The 23,192-nt window shown below is 34.5% G+C and overlaps 6 protein-coding genes across 10 annotated transcripts in view; 4 read left to right on the plus strand and 2 right to left on the minus strand.

Annotated features, from left to right (window-relative positions):
- The first annotated feature begins 363 nt into the window (after positions 1-363).
- Positions 364-3,397, plus strand: LOC139990856 (spermine oxidase). The gene is made up of 8 exons (XM_072010421.1): positions 364-646; positions 726-981; positions 1,588-1,801; positions 1,876-2,112; positions 2,177-2,308; positions 2,395-2,597; positions 2,661-2,781; positions 2,855-3,397. The coding sequence occupies exons 1-8, from the start codon at positions 445-447 to the stop codon at positions 2,966-2,968; spliced, it is 1,479 nt and encodes a 492-aa protein (XP_071866522.1). The 5' UTR covers positions 364-444; the 3' UTR covers positions 2,969-3,397.
- Positions 3,229-9,919, minus strand: LOC139990851 (uncharacterized). Its single transcript, XM_072010407.1, is given in 12 exon segments — positions 3,229-3,357; positions 3,421-4,161; positions 4,233-4,693; positions 4,754-4,920; positions 5,909-6,015; positions 6,088-6,211; positions 6,276-6,475; positions 6,563-6,694; positions 6,790-7,023; positions 7,100-7,313; positions 9,166-9,427; positions 9,553-9,919. Coding segments are annotated over 12 exon segments (2,919 nt in total). The 5' UTR covers positions 9,701-9,919.
- LOC139990860 (uncharacterized) lies at positions 7,246-9,121 on the plus strand. Of its 2 annotated transcripts, none has more exons than XM_072010431.1 (7): positions 7,246-7,617; positions 7,691-7,934; positions 7,984-8,194; positions 8,274-8,398; positions 8,472-8,654; positions 8,727-8,896; positions 8,958-9,121. In XM_072010431.1, exons 1-7 carry the CDS (start codon positions 7,604-7,606, stop codon positions 9,088-9,090), a joined length of 1,080 nt encoding a protein of 359 aa, XP_071866532.1. In that variant the 5' UTR covers positions 7,246-7,603; the 3' UTR covers positions 9,091-9,121. The 2 variants fall into 2 exon arrangements, with proteins under 2 accessions (XP_071866532.1, XP_071866533.1); XM_072010432.1 differs by having other exon boundaries at positions 7,265-7,617; positions 7,999-8,194.
- A 759-nt stretch (positions 9,920-10,678) lies between the features above and the next one.
- Positions 10,679-13,745, plus strand: Abs (ATP-dependent RNA helicase abstrakt). 2 transcript variants are annotated; one of them, XM_072010418.1, is made up of 10 exons: positions 10,679-11,048; positions 11,137-11,404; positions 11,481-11,826; positions 11,903-12,036; positions 12,132-12,288; positions 12,367-12,529; positions 12,603-12,903; positions 12,980-13,129; positions 13,201-13,383; positions 13,467-13,745. In XM_072010418.1, exons 1-10 carry the CDS (start codon positions 11,010-11,012, stop codon positions 13,601-13,603), a joined length of 1,878 nt encoding a protein of 625 aa, XP_071866519.1. In that variant the 5' UTR covers positions 10,679-11,009; the 3' UTR covers positions 13,604-13,745. The 2 variants fall into 2 exon arrangements, with proteins under 2 accessions (XP_071866519.1, XP_071866520.1); XM_072010419.1 differs by having other exon boundaries at positions 10,679-11,039; positions 11,131-11,404.
- Positions 13,746-13,895: 150 nt separating this feature from the next.
- On the plus strand, positions 13,896-15,917 carry LOC139990864 (uncharacterized). Its single transcript, XM_072010441.1, has 3 exons — positions 13,896-15,192; positions 15,318-15,456; positions 15,544-15,917. Exons 1-3 carry the CDS (start codon positions 15,022-15,024, stop codon positions 15,711-15,713), a joined length of 480 nt encoding a protein of 159 aa, XP_071866542.1. The 5' UTR covers positions 13,896-15,021; the 3' UTR covers positions 15,714-15,917.
- LOC139990849 (disintegrin and metalloproteinase domain-containing protein 10) overlaps positions 15,735-23,192 on the minus strand; it is a 56,858-nt gene continuing 49,400 nt past the window's right edge. For 2 of the 3 annotated variants that reach the window (XM_072010404.1, XM_072010403.1), the window contains 6 exons: positions 22,244-22,413; positions 21,897-22,064; positions 21,692-21,819; positions 21,487-21,601; positions 20,960-21,094; positions 15,735-20,510 (listed from right to left, as the gene is read on the minus strand). In XM_072010404.1, coding sequence (XP_071866505.1) covers positions 19,458-20,510; positions 20,960-21,094; positions 21,487-21,601; positions 21,692-21,819; positions 21,897-22,064; positions 22,244-22,413 — 1,769 coding nt within the window. In that variant the 3' untranslated portion in view covers positions 15,735-19,457. Of the gene's footprint in view, positions 20,511-20,797; positions 20,838-20,959; positions 21,095-21,486; positions 21,602-21,691; positions 21,820-21,896; positions 22,065-22,243; positions 22,414-23,192 lie in introns of all 3 variants that reach the window. The other variant, XM_072010406.1, reaches the window with a different exon arrangement.

Below are 23,192 nucleotides of genomic sequence, written 5' to 3' on the forward strand. Positions count from 1 at the left end.
TTATTTTAAAATCTCTTTAAGTCATATTTATTTAGCATGCTTTATAATATTATTGTTAGATAAATTATTGTTAAATAAAATGTTGAAAGTTTCTAGCTCTAAAATATCAAACCGAAGAGAATTACTCTCCAAGCAAAAGATCCATAGTCATTACATAATTTCTAGACGATAAAATGTATTTGAAAAACTATTAAAAGTTATAGGTTAAATTATGTAGTAATTTATGGAAAGAATAATTTCATTATCTCTCATTATTAGCCGTTATCTAACCGATATTATTATTGCTAATTACATACTCCAGATACTATCACTATTGCTTAACAAAAGCAAATTATTATATGAACAAGAGCATACAGTATATATAAGGGTTATCACGTAAAACTAGATGTCCAATCTGTCAATTGATAAAAGTTTGTGCATGCAGAGTTCATTTTACTGTCGGAGATGCTCTATTACTTGATCTTTCTGTTTTGCCTGATCTCAGGTACGATTTCTGAAGATACTAAATTGCCGCGTATAGTGATCGTTGGTGCTGGAGCGTCTGGTATCGCAGCTGCGTCGAAATTGATCGAGAATGGTTTTAAAAATCTTATTATTTTGGAAGCCGAGAATCGAATCGGTGGACGGGTAAATACAGTAAAATTTGGTGAGTCTAGCTTTTACTAATGTAACAATAAGGTATTTGCAATTACAAAATAAGATAAATAGACTGTTTACGTTTGTAGACGAGTACGTGATCGATTTAGGCGCGCAATGGGTTCACGGAGAGAAGGGAAATGTTGTGTACGAATTGGTAGCTCCTTTGAACATTACAGATCACTCGAAACCAATTAACGATGAAATATACACATCTACTGGTGAATTACTCGATCCTAGAATCACAAAGAACATTACGGATACTTACCTATCTTTTGGACGCACTAGTCCGGAGATGTCGGATGATGAGTGTCAGCATTCCGTCGGTGAATGTCTCATATACAAGTACGAATTTTATACGTTTATATCATTGCTTCATGAATGTATTCAGGATAAAAAGATTCAAATGAATATATCGTAATTGTTTTATCAGAAATTTATCTTGAATGTAATTCATAACTGTACGAACCATGTTATATAACATTCAAAAGATTGCAAAGTTAAGAACAAGCAAAAAGCAAGAAAAAAATATTATTTAATAGTAACATTATATTGGTGCGTGTAAAAATTGTTGCATAGTATTATATATAATATTATATATATATAATATATATAATACTATGCAACATATATATAATACATAATATAATATATAACATGTAATATATATATATATATATATTATTTATAGTTTTATAATATAATTGAATAATGTATAATATCATAATAAGTATTTTTATATTAGTATGCAATATTAGGGATGTGATCTCGAATATTATTGCTTCCGTATAATTGAATTTGTCTGTTCTTTAACATCATAATTTAATATGATGAATCTGATCGAGAATTTTAAATAGACGTTATTATGTACCTGTCCTAAATCCATATCTGAAGTGACGCGCATACCTTACCATATACTTTATACATTGATCTAAAATGACTTTACATTAGGTTCAAAGACAATTTTGAGATGTTTCCGGAACTAAATGAAACGATACAGGATCAATTACTGTGGCTGTTGAATTTAATGGAGACTAGCTTTGATCCTGCCGATGACTGGTTCGATATCGCAGCGAAAACGTATACCGATTATAGTGTGTGTGAGGGTGATCTGGCGATCAATTGGAGGAAACGAGGATATGGTACTATTCTCGATATATTAATGGTTGGTGTTTATTATCTTACGACAATATGTTTTATTCGTTGAACATGCTTATTTACCGTAAATTTCTTAAATAGAAAAGATTTCCAAATCCAGAGAATGAGTTACCTGTGCTAAACAAAACGGTACTTAATGCTGAAGTAACGAAAGTTGATTACTCCAGTGACGATAATACCGTGAAAATAACAACGCTCGATGGAAAAGAATATACAGCCGATCATGTCATCATGACACCTTCTTTAGGAGTGCTTAAAGCACAGCACGAAACTCTCTTTAATCCTTCATTGCCGGAATCAAAAATTAAGAGTATTAAGGTATATTTCCTTTTTTCCCAGAAAAAATTAAAATTTAATTAACAATATTTAACTTTCGTTTTAGGGACTGGGATTTGGAAATGCTTGTAAAATATTTTTAGCCTTCGATGATGTTTGGTTTACTCCCACAGAAACGAACAACGCAGGATATAGAATTTTGTGGAGTAAAGAAGAAAGGGAAAAGCTTGAGAGTGATGTAAGATTTTAAAGCTGAGCTAGAAACGAATATGTTAATTTAGTTGTATATAATATAAACATAAATTATATTTTTATTTTATTTAGCCAAAAACGAGGTGGATACCTTACACAGCAGCCTTTAACTTTGTCGACCACAAGCCTCGTTTATTGCAAGCATGGGTATCTGGAAGAGGTGCGCGGTTAATGGATGACCTCACTGATGACGAAGTTTTTGATCAAACAGTACAAATATTAAATAATATGTTGTTGAAACATCATAATGTCACTAGGCCAATAGCGATGATTAGGTACCATGTTTTCAACTTCTATCTATTCTTATCTCTATCTAACGACATTCATTTTGTTTATAGGAGTAAATGGCATCAAAATAAACATTTCCGGGGTACATATAGTTATCAGAGCGTAGATTCTATAAGGATGAACTCTACCGCGAAGGAATTATCAGAGCCAATTATGAAAATGGGGAAACCCGTAAGTTTTATTTGAACGATTTTTTTTTAAAAATGAATACTAGATTATATATTGTTTCATCTGTTTTTTTTAGATAATTCTATTCGGAGGTGAAGCTACCAACAAAAACCACTACTCTACAGTACATGGAGCAATTGCCTCTGGGTGGAGAGAAGCAGAAAGATTAATAAATCTTTACGACAATTAATTGTATAATTGAAAATGCAATGACAAAATAATACACTTTATTTAGATAAAATTGTTCATAATTAACATGATAATAAACATGATACGATAAAAATTATATACGTAACTGTACATATATAAAACATAAGAAATTTTTATTAAGTTTGAAATGTGTGCGCGCGTGTTTTCATATTGCATATGTACAGCAAATCTGTGCGACTGTACCCACATATTTCAAAGTACTTTCATTCATATCTCTTAGAAATTTAAAATTATGTATAATTAATTCTTAACGACGTGATGTCGTAAAAAGGTTTGTGCTTGTTTTACTCCAGTATCGTAAGCACCATGAGTCGTAGAGTAAAAATTCTCGTGCGTTGCTTCACCAGCAAACATAATGATAGGCACATCCTAAAATAAATTAATTTTCATAGCATCGAGTATTTCATAATCAAGTGTGTTGATTTTTCTTACCTTATTATCATATTCTTTTGCCTTGCCCCATATCGCCTCTGCTAAACTGTGTGGCGTAATGCCATTCGCGTCACATCTTGTTGTAATATGACTGTAACTACCACGAACATACTTATTTGCATTCCACTGAGTCCTCAAACATTTTTTTATTGGTGATATTTTATCAGATTTTAAATAATGTTTAAGTAAATTTTCACAGTCTGTTGCGACCTGTTGTTCGCTTAAAGTTTCAATAATATAAGCTCCGCGTCCACCAACCCAACCAAGGAGTACACCTTCGTGATTTGGCAGAACATCGAAACCCGTCAGATCTCTAGTCCATATAGCCAGATTTTTATTGCAAAATACTCCTTCTTTCCAAAGTAATTGAAACCCTTTGGTACCAGGTTTCCACCAAGGAACACCGAAATCGAGGAAAACCTTATTTATTAAACCGAAACCTAAACATTCGATTGCCTGGCTGAAGAGATTCGGTAAGGGGGGAGTGAACATCTTCTTATAATTCTCTTTTAAATAACCAAGAGAGCAGGTAATTATTACACAATCCGCAAGAATACGAGTATTGTTAGAGATATTTATAATAAGTGGGGAATTGAAATCATTATCTATTACTTGTTGCCACTCGATTGAATCAACAGAGGTATTTAGGAATAAATTTTCTTTACCCAAACTATCAGCGATGAGTTTGGGTAAAGCCGTATATCAGGATTTAAACGACACGTGTTCTGAGCCGCCGACAAACTATAAATGAAACAGTTAGCGTTATTAAATTTTTCCATACAAGTTCAACATTACAACTGACCCTTATTTACCTTAAATTTCCCCCAATATTTGGTGGACAGTTCATCAAGTGTGAAGCAAGCATTATCTATTACAAGAAATCTAACATTCCAATCAAAAATTTCCTTCTTTATGGTTCTTATTGCTAATGGGTCATTCTTTTTATGTAAATGTGTATTGAGACAATTTCTTAAAACCGCATCGATATTTTCAAAGCCTACTTCGATATCTTTGTTTTCACAATCTTCGCAATCTTCTAATGTAGTGCGAACAAGGTCATCTATCTCCTCTATCAAAGCTTCATCTACTTTACAACCATTATTGCGAATGAAAATTCCTTGACCATCTTGACATTGTATATCTGAGAGTAAATCATGTTCATAACATAATTGGGCTAACTGACTTTGATCACCGTGTACAAACTGTGCCCCACATTCTATCCAAGCTTTATTCCACGGAATAGATTGAATTCGACCACCGATTTCATTTTGCGCTGTGAGAAAATAAATAGTAAATACCTACTGGATGCAATTCCGATACGACGTTTAATTACCTTCGATTAATAGATAATCTTTGAAATCTGCTTCGTCTAATGTCTTCGCAGCCGCTAATCCAGCAATGCCTGCACCTACTATTACAAGCTTCGTTCTTGTTACTTTTTGGCTTGACGCATTCACTGTCCTTTCCAGTTTATTGAAGTTGTTTATGCAACCACGTGTTCTACGTGATTAGAATTGTAATTTTTCTTTTTTTATTTAATTTTGACTGTTTGTTTACAATTGTAATCAATTTTCAACGTGTATGTACGAATTATTACTATATACAAATTTAAATAATTAACAAATATAACAATATCGTAATCTTCTATCAAGAAGGAAGTTACCTAATTAATAGAAAAATATATTACTTACTGCTTGTAAATCGATAGTAACAAAATCAACAATGCAGCAAGAATAGACATGCATGCATTTTATTTATTTATTGCTAAGTGTGGAATTTATATGTTAAGTTTCTTTTTGTTGGAAGAATAAAATAATAAAAATAAATGGTTATTGATTAAATCAATACACTGGAAATATACATTTAATGTTTACATAAAGAATGTTTTTTAAAATGTAAATCATCAAGTAAATCTATAATTTACCGTGGTCCCTTATGAAGAAATGTGGCTCTGGTTAGAGCTGAGGCTTTAACCGCCTAAGAAGCATGCTAATCAATAGAAATAGAATATATGATTCAATATAAACACTTTTAATATAAATTAGCTTTTTCATTCATACTACTTTCTCAGATTGAAGAACAAGTAAAAGAAATTAATGAAAAAAAGGACAAATATAATTGTTATAGATTATGCAGATTATCTTTGTATGTGTGCGCGCCTAGATATTATTTTTAAGATTAAAAAATAAAATAGATATGATTGCATAAGACACGAATTACAATTACAAATTTAAAGATATAAATTATATTGGAAAATAAAAATAAAATCACACAGAATCTTTTAAGCCATGCGATGATCACAAAAGTAAGCTTATTTTAGAATCAGTTACTGTTTAATCATCCACAGAATCATTACGTATAAGTAATAACCTTTTATCTCAACTATAATGAGTAATCAGAAAGACTGTACTATTTTACACCGTAGTTACCCAAATATCCCAAATAAAATTGAAATACTAATTATATATGAAAAAGTTATAAAATTTACCTATAAAAATCTATTATTCTATCAGCTTCTCTGAAACCCGTTTCAACTGCACCATGCACAGTGGAATAATAATGTTCGTGCGTCGCCTCTCCAGCGAAAAGGATTATCTATTGAATAAAAATTATTAAAAAATCTGATACCCATTTTTCCTTAATTATTCAGTTAATGGAAATACATACAGGTTTCCCATCAGCTAATATAATAGGTTCAGCTAAATCTTTCGTTTTCGCGTTTAGCTTTTCAGTTGTTATACTTTTAAAGGTGTACGATCCACGGAAACATTCATCAGTATACCATGATGATCTACAAATAATATAATACATATTAACATTAGAATACCAAAAAAGGGAATATTATAAATTATTACCTAATCATTTGATCAAATTTTGGAATATTATACGTTTTACTCAAAAACATTTCTAGTAATAAATATAGTCCATCAGATACATCATTATCAGACAGTAACTCCATTTGTTTTGCAAATTTACCAGAGATCCATGCACATAGTACTCTTGGTTGATAATCCACAGAAATAAATGCAAACACATCACATAGCCACTCATAATCCTACATCATATATGGTGAATATATTTAAGAACCAATACTGATAATGTTTATTAATATTAAAGAATATAACTGTATACTTGACCATACTTGTCCATAAGATTTAATAAATTCTTCTTTATCTTCCTTAGACCATATTAAACTAAAACCTGCACACTCTTCTTGCCACCATCTATGTGGGAATTCCAAGAACACTTTATTTACAGTTCCAATATTTAAACCCTAAATAACATATTACAATTGTGTTTTAAATTAACTGCATACCAAAAAGTAGAAAAATTTCCATATTGACCATCAATATTAAACTTTTACCGTGCCTTTATTGCATGTTGCTTTGTTCCAGGTAAAAGTGGAGTGAACATTGTGTTGTGTTTCTCTTTAAGAACACCAAGAGATGCAGTAAATATAACATGAGATGCTTTATATGTTGAACCATCTTTTGTTTTTACAATTATATTGTTATCTGAAGTATAGTCAATATTATAAACATCTTTGTTAAATTCTATTTTTTCCATTATAGGCAATTTATTTTTTGCATTTGATATTTTTTGCTGAAATAAAAGAAAAGTGAACTATTGCTACATATACATATATAATGTAATTATTACTGATATAAAATATACATACAGATAATAAAGCAAATAATGTTCTATAGCCATGATTCTTCCAATTGAGTACAAGATCTCCATCACAAGTCCAATAATTTACAATTTCTTTTGCAGAAACATCAAACCATGAATCACTACATTGAATGGAATTATCAAATTTATGTATCCAATCTAGTAATTGCTCGGCTTTATTACGACTAGTAAACGGATTTTTGTTAAATGTTTTATAAAATCTGAAATATTTAATTTAATTTAATTCAATTCAGTTCTTATTATAGCGATCGGAAAAGATTTCGAATTTTAGCGGTAAAATCAGGTCGGACGTGAGTCACTAACCTTGAAATGAGAAAGCAAAGGAAAACCATAGTGCATTTATTAAAATTTGTACATTATTAAGTATAATTTCTCGTATTGTGCGAATGTGCTTTATAAAATTATTGTATTACGTCACAAATTATGAATGATTTATATCTCTCTACAAAAAATGTGACACAGGAATATAAATTATATATACTTTATAAACATGTTTGCAAAAGGGTAAGAATTATTACTGGATTAGTTTTATAGAAAAAATATGTTTTCATTGATTATAAAACATTTTGTATTTCAGCAATGTTGATCCTGAATTGGAAAAGTTGAGAAGAGAGGTTGATGGTCCTCCAAATTTAGATACTGTAGCATTAAATATTCAAAGAGCTACAGCACAAATTCATGCTTCTTATCTATTCGAAGAGATTGGAAAAACCACATTGCAAAAATTATGTTTACTACTAAGTTCTACTGCAACAGGGAAAACTTATAATGGGTGGCAAGAATTTGCTGCATATATGGGCCTAACAATGGAACAAATACGTGTATGCATATAATATTTAATGATGGTTTTATTTAAAACTGTTTTGTTAGCTCTTTTTCTTACAGTGTATAGATTATGATTTTAAAGGCCTGCAAGATCCAACTTATTATGTATTACTAACGTATGTGCAACATGCTGAGGCAACTATAGATAAGATTTTGAGTGTCTTACAAAGAATGCATCGTTTTGATATAATTAATCAAGTAAAAGATGATGTTTCTGATCTAATTAACAGAATTTCACAAAGTACTACGGCAAATGGTATTTTAATATTTATCATAGACGCAGTAGGAACCTTCTCTTTCAATTTAGCTTAGATGAATGATTTTTATTTGTATAGAATCAATCATGAGACCAAATAATGTACCAAGAGCTCCATTAGTATTAACTCCAATTAATTTTGTATATAATATACAAAGACATAAATCAGTTTCTGGGCATGTTATACAAGATAATTTAAGAAAGGTATTATAGAATATTTGTGATGAATGCCTTTACATCAATACAAATTGACATTTTTTGTTTATCTTCTTGATAGACTAGAAAACCATATGGCTGTAAAGTTATGTTAACATTTGCTGATGATGGTTCAGAAACTGCACAGCATATAGCAAAAATATTCAGGTCTAAGGAGCCCAAAATTGGAGTTCTCATACTTCAAGAACAGGAAAATTATGTATATAGTAGAGCAGAAGAGTTTATAGATGATTGTTTTAAACAGGTAAAACAATTTAAATGGCTCTAGATTGAAAAATTTAATTCAATTTAATTACTACTAATTACTAACATTTAGGTGAACTTTATTATACCTATATTAACACAAGGATATATGGAAAGAATAAATAATTCTAAGAAAATCTATACTGAAGACCAAAATAGGTTAGATGCAAAGTATATAAAATATATATATTCTCTTTTAAGATATGAATATGTGAGAAGTCAATGTATTAATTCACGTGTAAGGTAAGTTTGTCGAAGATTACTGTTTATACTGAGGTATTTATGTAAGTATTTCTCTTTTTAGGTGTATAGTTCCTGATAAAGAAGTTTTTACAGTTGCAACAACAAATTTGCATCCAACTTTGCAAGCATGGTTTAGAGAGAGTGACATTGATGCATTTGTTAAGAACATTCTTTTAAAAAAATGTTCAAAATAAACTTGTATAATTTAATAAACAATTTTAATTTTGTATATAATAAATAATATATTTTAAACCTATTTATATACTCACTGATTTATAAAATATTCCCCATATGACTCTGAATTATGTATATCATCCGATATATTTTCAGAAATATCATAGTATATTTTTAATGTTTCTATACTTTCTTCTTTTGAGAGAATTTCACCTTTTGCAGTAACAAATAAGTGTCTATCGAATTCATTAAAGCATTTTGACGAATCTAATAGTTTGTGTGGATAAGCAAGACCAAAAACAACATTCCCCTGTTCACCATGAACCCATTGTGCACCCAATTCCACTACATTATCCGCTGAAAATATAAAATTACAATTGCTTTAAAAATAAGTGTGTTTCTTTATCCTATGCAACAGAAATTGAACTTTTGTGTATGAATGTTTAATGAACGTGCAATAGAAACAAAAATAATTTACTTACAAAATTCTACTGTATGTATTCTACCGCCGATCCGATCTTTTCCTTCGAGAATTGTAATATTTTTTAATCCCTTTTCTATTAATCTAGCTGCTGCAGCAATACCCGCTGCTCCAGCACCAATGATTATTATTTTTGGATCTTTAAACATTGTATTGTTTTAACAACGTTTTGAAGTAGCAGATTGTAATTAGTATACTATGATATCGTTATCATATGTACATAATTTATTCAGTATTTAATCCTTTTATCTAGAATAACAGTAAATACGATTAATTTTCAAATAACCATATTAAAAACGTATCTGACGTAACTATCAATTCGTATTATCTGGTATTGTCAGTATCATGCTCTGATCAGCTGATTTGATGTATTCCGGAAGTGCATGGCGCCGCAAATAGTGTAATACAAAATTTTCATTCTTATACAAAATGCTAATGAATTCGTAGATCAGTTTTGGAAAAGTGATTCTAAACACCGAAATGAATATTAAACTTGATATGCAAAAAAATCGATTGAGATTTAATGTTCAAGTTATAAGTAATTGAATTCTGCACTAGAATTTCATTATTTTTCATTGGTAAACTGTAGATTTTTATGCATTTATAGGAAACTAGTACATACAAAATTACACATAATGTAAGTAGTATGAAAAACTATGTAAAATATCCAAAGTATACTTAGTGCTTAGTGTACTTTACCCGCACGGTACGATGTCTGATGATAAACTGTCCTAGTATGTTGCTCCCTACCAGCCGTTGGGTTTCGCTGTTCATCGTGACATTCCGGATGGGCTTTACCCGAGGCTTTTACCTGACCTCGGGTCATTAGGTTTACAGCTTGGGGAGGACATGTAATTCGAAATTTCCTAATAAAGGGAATGGGCCTGACCGTACCATAAACAGACGGCCACTCAAAATTCCGAACAGTTATAATTAGTAGATTCACAGTCTACTGATTAAAAATGTAGTATTGATTTGTTAGCTATACCTTATTTCCCGGTTACAAAAATTCATTTTGTATCGGATCGAATTTGGTATATATTAAGTATAAATTAGATGTCGATAATATGAACATTTTAAATATTGATAAATCGATTAATTTTTCGATGTGAAGCAATCGAGTATTGAGTATCGAGTATCGAATCTGAATGTAATGTAAACAACTTCTAAAGTGTTTCTTTATTATTAATATTAATTTTTAATAGAATCATCAAGAATAAAATAATTGATATTATCGAAAAGTACTTTTGAAATATCGATAATGGTGGCATTACGAAATATTCACTGAATATATTACTTCGTACTTTTAAAGTTTGGGAATACAATTATATGGAATATAGGTTATATGTGGATCCCTTAATAATACTAGAGAATAGAGATATGTCTGTGATCACATAAATTATTTGTTTGAATCGTCTTTGAATCTTAAAGTATTTAAAGTACTTAATTGTGTAAAAAATGGCACAAGAAAAAGGAGATCTTCCAAAGGTTATTTTACTATCTGATATTTTATCTTTTATTAATTATATATTTCTAAAATTTCTGTAACTAATAAATTAATAAATGTTTCTTAATATAGAGATACAGAAGAGAAGGAGACAAGGAAAGTAGTCCCCTAGAAACAGATGACGATTATGTTCCTTATGTGCCAGTTAAAGAACGTAAAAAATATCAATTAATTAAGCTTGGTAAACTTGGACAACTTAAAGATGAAGCAGCTGCTGGTATTATCGGGAAAAGTAGCAGTGAGAATGAAAAGGATGATGCAGATGATGATGATGGGCAAGTATGGGGAAGAAAGTCGAACATTTCTTTGTTAGATCAACATACTGAATTAAAAAAATTAGCAGAAGGTAACTGTGTATGACATACTTTACGAAATAAAAAATTTTCAATAACTTAAATTAACTGATTCATAAAATATTTTAGCTAAGAAGGAAAGTGCTATGGAAAAACAGTTGAAGGAAGAAGAAAAGATCCTAGAGAGTGTAGCAGAAAATAAAGCTTTAATGGGTGTAGCAGAATTAGCAAAGGGTATTCAATATGAGGACCCAATAAAGACCAGTTGGAGACCTCCAAGAGCAGTTCTTGCTGCAGGAGAAGCAAGACATGAAAGGATTAGGAGAAAACTTAGAATTTTAGTAGAGGGAGATGATGTACCACCACCATTGAAAAGCTTCAAAGAGATGAAATTTCATAGAGGTATACTGAATGGTTTGGAACAGAAAGGTATCGTTAAACCCACGCCAATTCAAGTTCAAGGAATACCAACAGTGTTAGTATACATTTATTGCATATTTTTAATCATGTTTCTGTAAAATATAAAGTAATTATTTTTTTCCTTTTTGTAGATTATCAGGTCGCGATATGATTGGCATTGCTTTCACTGGAAGCGGTAAAACATTGGTATTTGTATTACCTATTATAATGTTTTGTCTAGAACAAGAAGTGGCTATGCCATTTGTAAGAAACGAGGGACCATATGGTAACACTATATTGTGATAATATAAAAAATAAAATATTTAGAAAATTATATTAAATAATATAATGATATTAAATATGACGTTTACCCTTTTCCAGGTTTAATCATTTGTCCGTCTCGAGAATTAGCGAAACAAACTTACGATATTATTCGACATTATACGAATACTTTACGACAAGCAGGTTGTCCCGAAATACGCAGCTGTTTAGCAATTGGAGGTGTACCTGTATCAGAATCTTTAGAAGTTATTAACAAGCAAGTATTCTGCCAACACTTTGATTTTTCTTATTTCGATAATTCTATCGCATTATATAATCATTGCTTTCATTATAGAGGTGTCCACATTATGGTGGCAACTCCTGGAAGACTAATGGATATGTTAGATAAAAAGATGGTAAAACTTAGCGTGTGTCGTTATCTGTGTATGGACGAAGCTGATCGTATGATCGACATGGGTTTTGAAGAAGATGTGCGAACAATTTTTTCGTTCTTCAGGGTAAACATACTTTGTTATATTTTTATTATATTAAAAATTGTTTGTACTACATTTGAGCATATATTTCATATAGGGTCAGAGACAAACGTTGCTGTTTTCCGCAACTATGCCAAAGAAGATTCAAAATTTTGCGCGTTCTGCTTTAGTAAAACCTGTGACGATTAATGTTGGTCGCGCAGGTGCAGCTTCTATGAATGTAATACAAGAAGTTGAATACGTCAAGCAAGAAGCTAAAATCGTGTATCTCCTGGAATGTTTACAAAAAACTCCCCCACCTGTACTTATATTTGCCGAGAAAAAGCAAGACGTTGATGCTATTCACGAATACCTATTGCTAAAGGGCGTTGAAGCGGTAGCAATACATGGTGGAAAAGGTATATTCAATTTTAATACAATAAATATCATCAAGTATATTTCTAGTGTTTAAATTGTGTAATTACTTTTTTATAGATCAGGAAGAAAGATCGCGTTCTGTAGAAGCTTTTCGTGAAGGTCGGAAAGATGTATTGGTTGCAACGGATGTTGCATCCAAAGGTCTCGATTTTGCTGATGTGCAACACGTTATAAATTACGATATGCCGGACGATGTTGAAAACTATGGTAATTTAGCATGTTCCTATTAAATTATTAAGCAATGATTAATTACTTAAATAATCAATTTTTATGTATAGTGCATAGGATCGGAAGAACTGGGCGTTCTGGACGAACTGGAATAGCAACAACATTTATTAACAAAGCAAATGACGAATCTGTGTTATTGGATCTTAAACACTTGCTTATGGAAGCAAAACAAAAGGTTCCACCATTCTTGTTGGAACTTTGTTCAGAGAATGAAAAATACCTCAATTTGGGAGGTAAAACGATTGCAGATAACATTTACATTTTCTTTTTTTGTTAAGAAAGAGGAAATAAACCATGTTTTTTTATTACATTTCAGATGAGCGTGGATGCAGTTACTGTGGTGGTCTTGGTCACAGAATCACAGAGTGTCCCAAACTGGAAGCTATCCAAAACAAACAAGCTTCGAATATCGGACGCCGTGATTACTTGGCCAGCAATGCAGCTGACTATTAAATGCGCATCTTCAAACTTGAATATTTTGTACATATCTTTTAAAAAATATTTCTTTGAGTAATATCGTATTTTGTATAAGACATCGATTTTGTAAATAGTCTTAGAAAATTTGTATTCATAATTAAACATTAATATTATCTCACTCTTTTCTCGATACTGCATTCTTCCTGCTAGCTTTAAACGCGATGCTTTTATGTTTTCTCTGTTCATCAATTCGGCACACGATACGCACAAAGATAGAAATTTTTCAACAAAAACTCCGTCTGAATTGACCTGAATAATGATTAGAGGGCAAAATGGGAAGGGAGATGACGACTTCACGAGGATCAAAAATCAGAAAGCCGATGAAATAGAGGCACGGCGAAGGATAATAGAGATAAGTGCCGAAAAGAAGCGAAGATTACGTCAACAGCACATTGAACGCAAAGAAGCATTAGAAGCGGAAAAACTACAATATGCCAAGGCGGCTGGTGATGTAAAAATTCGGCAACTTGAACGCACGCAGCGACTAGTCGAGGAGCTTGCACGTCGTAAACGTAAAAGCGTAATTTTCCTTTAAGTCGTTGTTAGACTGCTGGTGTATATGCATTCATGGAAAATTAGAAGCTGCAAAGATGAACACAATGCATATAATATACAAACATATACAAAACATGCAAAATACAATACTCTCTATAATGTTTTATGTTTATATGTTTAATGATTATTATAACTATAATGTCTATATGTTTGTAATTATATCCATAAAAATATGAATTTGCATAAATAGCCGCAGTCTATTAATTATAAATTTACTTACTGTTCACCTATTAATATAATACAGATATCGAACTGCAAGAGTCATTAAAGAGTAGAAAGATAAAATCTGCTGTTCCATCTGTATGTAACGAAGCATTAGAGAAGAAACACGCAGAATTGATAGAAAAAAAGACTCAGGATGAAGAGATACAAACTTCTAATCTGTCCAGCCCATGGGATGTCGCAAAAGATTTTGAGATAAAGCAGTGGCAGAAGAAATTAAGTTACAAAAGAGATCTCCAGAACCAACTCCTAGATAATCGACGAAGACTGCGTGAGAAAGAAGAGGAGAAGCATCGCGAGCGAAAAATAATGGAAGAAGTTGGCGAGACGATGCACCAAGAAAATTTGGAAGCGGAGAAGAGAAAGAAAGAAATAGCTGCTTTGATGGAGGCTGAGAAGGATGCCTTTTTAAAAGCTCGACGATTTTGGAAAGAGAAGAGGAGGGAGGTTCTGAAGCAGGAACACGACGAGATGTTTCGAATTATCGCTAAAAGGGAGGCTTTGCAAAAGAGGGAAGCTGAAGGAAAGGTTCTACGAAGACGTCCATTTATTGGCATTGAATTTTATCTTAACAACGCACCTGTCTCTTTTAGGCTGATACTCGAGCTAAGGACGCTATGTTAGAAAAGATGATGAGTAAATTGATGGAAGAGGAGCATAAACGAATAGAACGAGAAGAAATTTCCAGGGAATTGTATTTGGTAGAGAAAGAACGCAAACTGGCGAGCGAAGCGATTAAACTGGCGATGAAAAAGAAACGTACTGCGAGACAACAACTAGAAGAGATGGTGAGATTATGGTTGCATTGCGGAATTTTTTTTTTTTTTTTTCATTGCACATTATCTTTTTATACAATACCCGTAAGAAATGTAACATCGTGTATAAAGATTGTTAGAGGCTGTAAAATGAATAGGCAAAAACTCAGAGAGCTGTGGCTGAAAGGAAAGCGAAAGAAAATGCGATCGACGCCGCTTTCGCTAAGTATTTGGCAGATGAACGAAAGAAACAGGAAGAAAAGGAAGGTCAAAAGGAGCAAGCACGACGTGAAAAAGGTATGTAAATCACCGTTGATATCAAAGATATAACACTTGACACGAAACGAACCAACATAAGTAAGCTTTGCCATATTTTATTTGTAGTCGTCCAATATGGAAATGAATTGCGTGAGGCTATGGAGCAAAATAAAATGCAACGTTCGAAGGATGCAGGAAAGATAAAGCGTGAAACTAATATTAACGAAACTATGTGTCATTCGGAATCTAACTTGGAAGCAGTGAAATTTCAGGAGGCAAAGAACAATATACTTTAAATAGAAACACTGAAGATGAAATTAAATTTTTAATTCTACAGCTATTTATTGGTATACAGATATATACAATGATGCGCGAAAACCATCGCTCTCGCGGTTCTTGCGGCTCTCGTCATTTATACAAAGTCCGTGTAAAAATACAGCAGCCCCATCTTATATTGGATATTAAGTACGTGATAAATTAACAGTCTCGCCTCGGGCGTGTCCAGTATCGAAAAATCGGACGGGAACAGCTAACTAACGAGTTTCGTTCTGCCGATCGGATTTTTCTTGGCAATCGAGGCAATTCTCGAGCGATCTTTTCTACCATTTTTACCCCTTCCATATGCAATTTTTCACTTTCAATTTATAACAATTGTCATGTAATATCAAAACGATCGTTTCAATTTCTTTTTTCCTTCTTTCTCTGTTTCTCTCTCTCTCTCTCTCTCTCTCGCTCTCTCTCTCACTCTGTGTTAAAACATCTTCGGCGTAAGAAGGGGTTGAAGTAGCGAAACAAGTAGCACTCGAGCATTAAGAATAACTATAAGTACGAACGTTAGTTTTCTCGGTGACTGGCTAGTCGCCATAGTCGCTTACAAACTAATTTGATCGGTCGATCGTTCTCATCTCTTCTTTAAATGACGAGTAAATCAATATATCTATCGTTAAAACATTATACACTTGGAAACGATACAGCAATATTCGGAAATGAACTCGTGAAACGCATTCCTGAGATCGTAGAGAAATTCTTTTCTCGGAAGATCGTCGTTCAATGGATGATCGTAATGATCGTAAACTTTAGAAACTGAATACTATTATAAGCTGTCTATTTGTATTCCTTATACGCTACGTGAAATTCGTATCTCCACGTATCGAAATTGCATCTCGACGAATGGTCCTGACCTTTCTTCCAGCGAACTAAAGAACCTCTATGGAGAATTTCTTAAGTACGAAGCGATAACGAGGGAGGGAATTAGGCGACATGGCCACTGGCTCAGAACCGGTCAAGTTCACGAATTTAACACAGATTGGTCTTAAAAGTAAAATCACATTTCCTTTGATAACCCATTTGCCTACATCGACTCGCTACTTTTATTTTCTCTTTCGACTGACGCGGTTTTCTACGCGTCGTTTCTTCTAACTTTTCTCTAAGAGAAACGAAGGAGGGAAGATGGATCCAACAATTTCTTAGCCAGTCGGAAACTGCAGTCGCACTAGTTGATGCTTCTCTGTTTCGTTTAATAAATAGTACCGACTATTCGAGTAAACGTTTCTGACTAAATAATAATCGCTTACGATTTACGTAATATTAGGCCAATGGGTTAATTAAATATTAGTCGCGTAACACATATTGAACGATCGACTCTCGGAGATTGCAGAGACTCGATCGCAATCCGCTTACGCCTGTTAAACGTGTATATAAATTCACGTAAAAGTAAAATCACATATTCTTACGATTTAAGTACACGTACGCACGTATGTATACACACAAGCAGATTTTTGTTCATTTATTCGCAGCAATCGGCAAAATACTCTACTGGTTTTAATCAGAGGTGGGCAAACGAAGCGTGTCTCGATGGTTCTTTCGCGTTATAACGATATACACGTATCATTTTACGCGTAATTCCCTCTTGTACGATACGTTATGGCAGTATTTATCGCAGCGTGTTTTACATTAATGAACAACGAAAAATAGATTTGCCCACCTCCGTCCCTTAACGCTAATAATATCTCATCAACGGTGAACAAATCTGGTCAGAAATTTCCTGTTGCTCTTCGTCAACGAGACCAATCACGACGCTTTCTCTCGGCGTCTTAACGATGATACAAGCGTTTTTTTTTTTTTTTTTTTTTTTTAAACACATAACTCTCGCAAGTCTCTAGTACGTTTCGCGGAAGCTATTCTTCTTGTTTCACGAAACCATAAATGTTACCGGATATTTCAATAACGCTTGCGATCGATAAGATCTTTATATGGTGGGTCAAAGTAATAGAAGCATCGGGTAAATGCTAGAGTATTCTGAGAAAAACACCGTTTCTGTGGAGTGGAATGAATCGAAGCGAATAACAAATAACATTAACAAACGTTAGAATAAGAACAAGTAGTTTCAACGAGGGAAATAAGAGGAACATAGATCCGATTGGATGGAAAGAGATTTGGAGGAATCGTTGGAATGTTCGACGGGCACAGAATCGTTTCGTTAAGCGATATTGACTAATAGCACCGCAGAATAGTAATGGTAAATCATTTCAATACGATTAAGCTACGACCATTTTCCCAGTAAAGTAGACAATCTCTGAATGAATACATACTGGGAGGAATGAAACTCATGGAAATATAGCGGAGAACACGTGTCGTTAATTCTCGTATCTTTTATACAGTCTCAAAAATATAAATAGTTCAACGAGAGTCTTGCCGTCACTTATCCACTGGAAATGCAAATAATCCGGCAAGTTTTACACCGCGGTTAGGAATTGCCGGCGAATAGGAACCATGAGAATAGTACGTTAGATTAACAACAGCAAGTGCAGGCAAAAAGTATCAAGTTGACGATAGACGATCTTTAAAGAAACTCAAAAAGGATAGACTAGCTTCAACTATCAACCGCGATTTACGTTTTCAAAGATTCTTCTCTTTTTTTTTTTTTTTTCCCAAGAGAAACTTCGATTCGTCGCTAGATCACGAATTCCTTAGCGAATCGTGTGTCTGCTGACTTCCTGTTTGTCTCACGAAAAACCATCACCAAGGAAAAGCAAGAAGTTTTCTCTTCGATCGCGAGATTCTTTTCGCAAGTTTCGAACAGCGGTGTACGATAGGCACGATATAGTAATAGTTTTAAGTATTTTTCTTTCTCCCACTCTTTCTCTCCGTTATTTGTCTCCAAATAAGACGATACATCACTCTAGAAGTCGCATCTCACATCGATCGAACGCTGATCCCTGAACTGTTATTAAAGCTGCGATCGCAAACGAATCGTAATCTCGTGTTTCCGGAGAAAGAACAAATTTTTCTGCGCGCTTTTCGACAGGCGAAAATAGGTCTGTGACTTTGTTCCTTGTGCCATCGATACGTCGATGCGCACGGCTGCGGTTAGTCTTCTCTTTTTTTTCTTTTTTTTTTTTTAAAGTGAAATTTGGCCCCTTTTCTTTGGAAGAAGAAAACTTGGCTTGGATCGTTCAACTAGCACTTCCATAGAACGCGGATCGTTTCGGTAATCGATCGTTACATCGTAATACGAATTCGACGATTTACGAGGTGAATTATTCTGAACATACGACAGATATGTCGTCTTATTACTAGGAAGACGTGAAAAAGAGCGAAAGCGTACGCCATATGTGTATGCGTGCTCCTCGTTATTAGATACCGATAAAAAAATAAATTCCAGCACAGTAGAACGGAAGAAGCTCATTTGGGGTTGCGTCAACGTTTATGAAAACACGCCCAGCAGCCATTAGACTAATACGATAAAACGGTTTGGTTCTTCGAAGTTCGATTTCACTAATAATAAATACCTTCTTCTTTTGATTTTTTATTCTGTCGAGCGTTTTCTAACGATCGACCAGAGCGGTTAATTATATTTATCATTAGCGAAACTGAGGCTGAACCACGGGATAGCATGTAAAAGGTTTTCACATGTACCTATCCTTCGCGACTTCGGCGGACGGGATTCTTCGACGTATCGATTTTTTCGATACAGATCTTTTTTCTAAAAAGATTCCTCTAAATAATGAACAGATCTAAGCGTCTCTGATTCACCGTGGTCACGTGTCCGAGAAGAGGAACTCGCTCTCGGACAGTAACACTTCGAGATCGGAAGGAACGGTATGGAGATCAGAATTGGCTGGCTCAGGTAAATCACCCGCACTGTTTCCGATTCCTGTAGGCGCTATTTGTCTGGCCCTGCCGATTCTGACCCTGTCCTTCTTTTTCGCTGTCCTTAGAAGAACACCGGTTCGTGGAAGCTTCGGCCTGCCATTGACGTGTGTCGTGTTTGGCGCCAAGGCAGGAACCTGTGCTACCTTGTCCGATTTTCTCAGTTTCACGCTGAACCTGAAGGGGGGTTTATAAACTACTTGCAGCTTTGCCCTCTCTTTTCTTGCTCCTGAACTTGCTGGTGTTTTCGTTTCTTTAGATTCGGTTGGTCTCCTCGAAACCGCTTGCCTGGTCGCAGGCAGTCTGGTTCCGGCACCAGTCAGACCCACAGGAGTAGACTTGCTTTTCGGTAAACCAGTCGCGTTGCTTCTGCCAGTTTCCGGTCGACATTGAGAGGATGCCAATAACCAGGAACGTACTTTGCTTTTAGGATCGGCGTTTGGCTCGGTTTCTTTCTCAGCCTGGATAGCCGAATAATCGATCACTTCTTTCTTGTGTTGTTTCTTACGCTTCCTTTTCTCGTTGTCCGCGCTGCTTACGTTGCCATTCGAATTCTGCTTATCTCGACTTGGGAAGGTCTTCTTCCGTTTGTTCTCTTGTATCATCGCAGGCGTCACATCTGCCGATCTCTTTCTGGCAAAGTCCTCGGTCGCGTTCGCCGATATCCTCTTCGTCTGCGATTGCGGTTGTTTCTTCTTCTTCGACGCATCCTTGCCGGATTTGTCCACGTTTCCATGAGAATCCTTATGCTTCCGATGTCTCCTCTTCTCCCTGACTTTTCTGCTGAGTGGAAGCTTTGCACGTACAGCCGGAGGATGCACTGTCACTCCCTCCGTTCCCTCCGGCGGAAGACGCACTGTTTCCGTCGTTGAGCTGTGTATTATTGTAACTGACTTGAGTTTCAGGTCCGGCCGTTTGCCCAGTAATCGCATGCTCGCCACCTAAATTCAAAGAACGAGTCGTAAAGTATTAACGATGATATCAAGTGGTTGCGTGTTCTACCGTTACAGGTATTGATTTAGGCAGATGTTAGCGGTGAAATGTATGAGGAAAATCAACTACGATACTGCTGATAGTTGTACGATCGCGTGTTCGTTATACGAATAGTTATACGAATGCTGGAGGATTTATAATGAATTAGATACAAAGGTACAACGACATTTTCAACTAGCGTGTGTTACAGATGCTGCAGATACAAGACTCTACTTTCGTCTGTTCCTAGACTTACTCTCGACACGTTTTTTATCTGCGCGTTTCCTCGATAGTCTCTGGCGTAAAAATGATTGGTATCGTATTATATAGTAAACTGTATTTTTCTAAAGAACAATTCGAATGTGTATGGAAGAAATAACAAGTTGAAGATTGAAGGAAGAATTAAAGTAACGCTTACCAATAGCGATACAGCAGCCACAATGATAAAAGCGGCTGCGTACCAGTGGTCAATTATCCAACGACGGAACGTGGCTAGACTTTCGTCGGATAAAAGAAGCTTTCTTAAGGTTGCTAAAGGACCACTTGGATCGACCTGTAGAACAGTTCGTAGATAAAAAGTATCCTATTATTGATAGATAAAGTCTGTATTTACCGCGACGAAGCATCTAAATAGAGAATGTTTAAATTCGATTTAATCTACCTTGGAATTATTGCTCAAAATAAAAATCTGGAATTCTTATAAATATAAGAAAGTATTAATACAATAAGAACATGAAATCTTCCGAAGATAGAACTTTAAAAATTTTCTATTTTCAGTTTGGTACCACAGCGTAGTAAACGTATTTTCTTATCCTGTACCATAGAAAACAAGAGACAAGATTTGCCATAATATAAAGAGCGAGTATATACGAGTAAGCGTTTGCCTATTTATAGCTCGGCTATTATGATAAACTCGCCATATGATAAAATGTCATATGGTCGTACCTCTCGACATTTTTGGAAGACGTCACAGTATCCGTTATAATCATTGCACGGTGTTCCAGGCTTCGAGAACATGTCCGGAATGTCGTAGGGTGGAGAGTTCCAATCAAAAGACGACCTACACGCGCAACATCGATCATCGATATATATTTATTTTTAACATTATAAAAAAATATAAGCGCAGAGAAAAATGCGGTTCATAACGTACAAGCAAGGTTGATTTTCTCCGGGTAGACGACAACATAGTTCGCAGGCTTTCGTCGGCGGATCATTTGGCCCGGGAATGCACTGGCAAGATTCCAATCCGTATGCAAGGCATATACTACCGGTGCACTCCTACGAAACAAGGAAAAAGGTAAACGATGCATATGCGGAAAAATATTTCTCCGTCATTGTCTGGATTTCACGCTCACCCCCATAAAACACACAAATTCGCGATTGCAGATCGTCTTGTTGGGCTTGTTGATGGAAGGAGGACAATACGGTGATCGACCGTCGCAGAAGCTTGCGTCGCGACATCCGTTGTCGTCTCTGCACTTGTCTCCGAATCTTAAATTGCACTCTGCAGTGCAACATGGACCCTGAAAAATGATAACACGCTTTTAATTGCTGCAACCCTGCAGTTCTTTTGCTTTTAATTAATTATTAATTAATTAATGTGCTTTTAACGAATGGAAAGATCCTCGAGGTCATATGGAAAGAATATGACAAGTCTGTTTGAAACGTATGTTGTAATATATCGTATCCTGTGTTTACGTACTTGACTAGGACTACAAATGGAACCCGGTGTGAGTGTACAGGGTGTCTCGCCTGGTGGCGGATAACGACGTTGGGGAAAACAACACGAATCCCTGCAATCTTCTTCCCATCCGCAGTCGCACTCTTCACCCTCTTCGATGACACCATTGCCGCATAATGACACTTGCGGCTCTGGAAACACATACACAGTTTCCTTAGTTTCTCTCTAAACGTGTACATAAATGCGCATATTAGGTTCGGCAATAGGTTCTTTCGCTTTTATTTGAAAGACTACGAAGCGTCATATTTACTTTGACGATTATTTCCATATAAAATTCTTCTAACTTGTTTATCTCGTTTCTCCGTAAATTTATATTATTCATTAAAAAATTCGAGGACTCTCATCTCTACATCTTCTAAAAATATATATCTACATCGCTGAAAGGCGAACGAACTTATTGCTCAACCCAATATATACACTGCCATAAGTATTAGGACTTATTCGTCGCATTTGTCAAAAAAATCGAACAAATTTTATTCTATTTAATATCTTACGTTGTAAGACACATAGGGCGTATTGGAAATCACAGCGATGCAAAAATCTTGAGTATTCGCAGCTATTAAAAGCATCGAAGTCCCAATAATTAATTAAGTTATAAATTTATTTTATAGGAAATTTTTAGCACGATTAACGCAGAATAACAGTTTTTTCGTGCAGATTACTAGTAGATTGATTCGATCGTCGATACGATACGAATGAAACGACAGATTTATAATAAAATGATAGCAGTGAAAGGTATTCAATTTATATTAAATATCGTGTGTCCTAATATCTATGGCCGACCGTTTATGCTCTAAGTTTCCAGTCCTTACGAAGGATATAGTGAAAGCGGGGATCCGCGGAACGACTTTATCGCTGGAGGAAACTGTACTTAAAAGTTTCGACTATTATTCAGGATAGATATATTCGG

This window comes from Bombus fervidus, chromosome 9 (genome assembly GCF_041682495.2).
Source record: "Bombus fervidus isolate BK054 chromosome 9, iyBomFerv1, whole genome shotgun sequence".
NCBI lineage: Eukaryota > Metazoa > Arthropoda > Insecta > Hymenoptera > Apidae > Bombus > Bombus fervidus.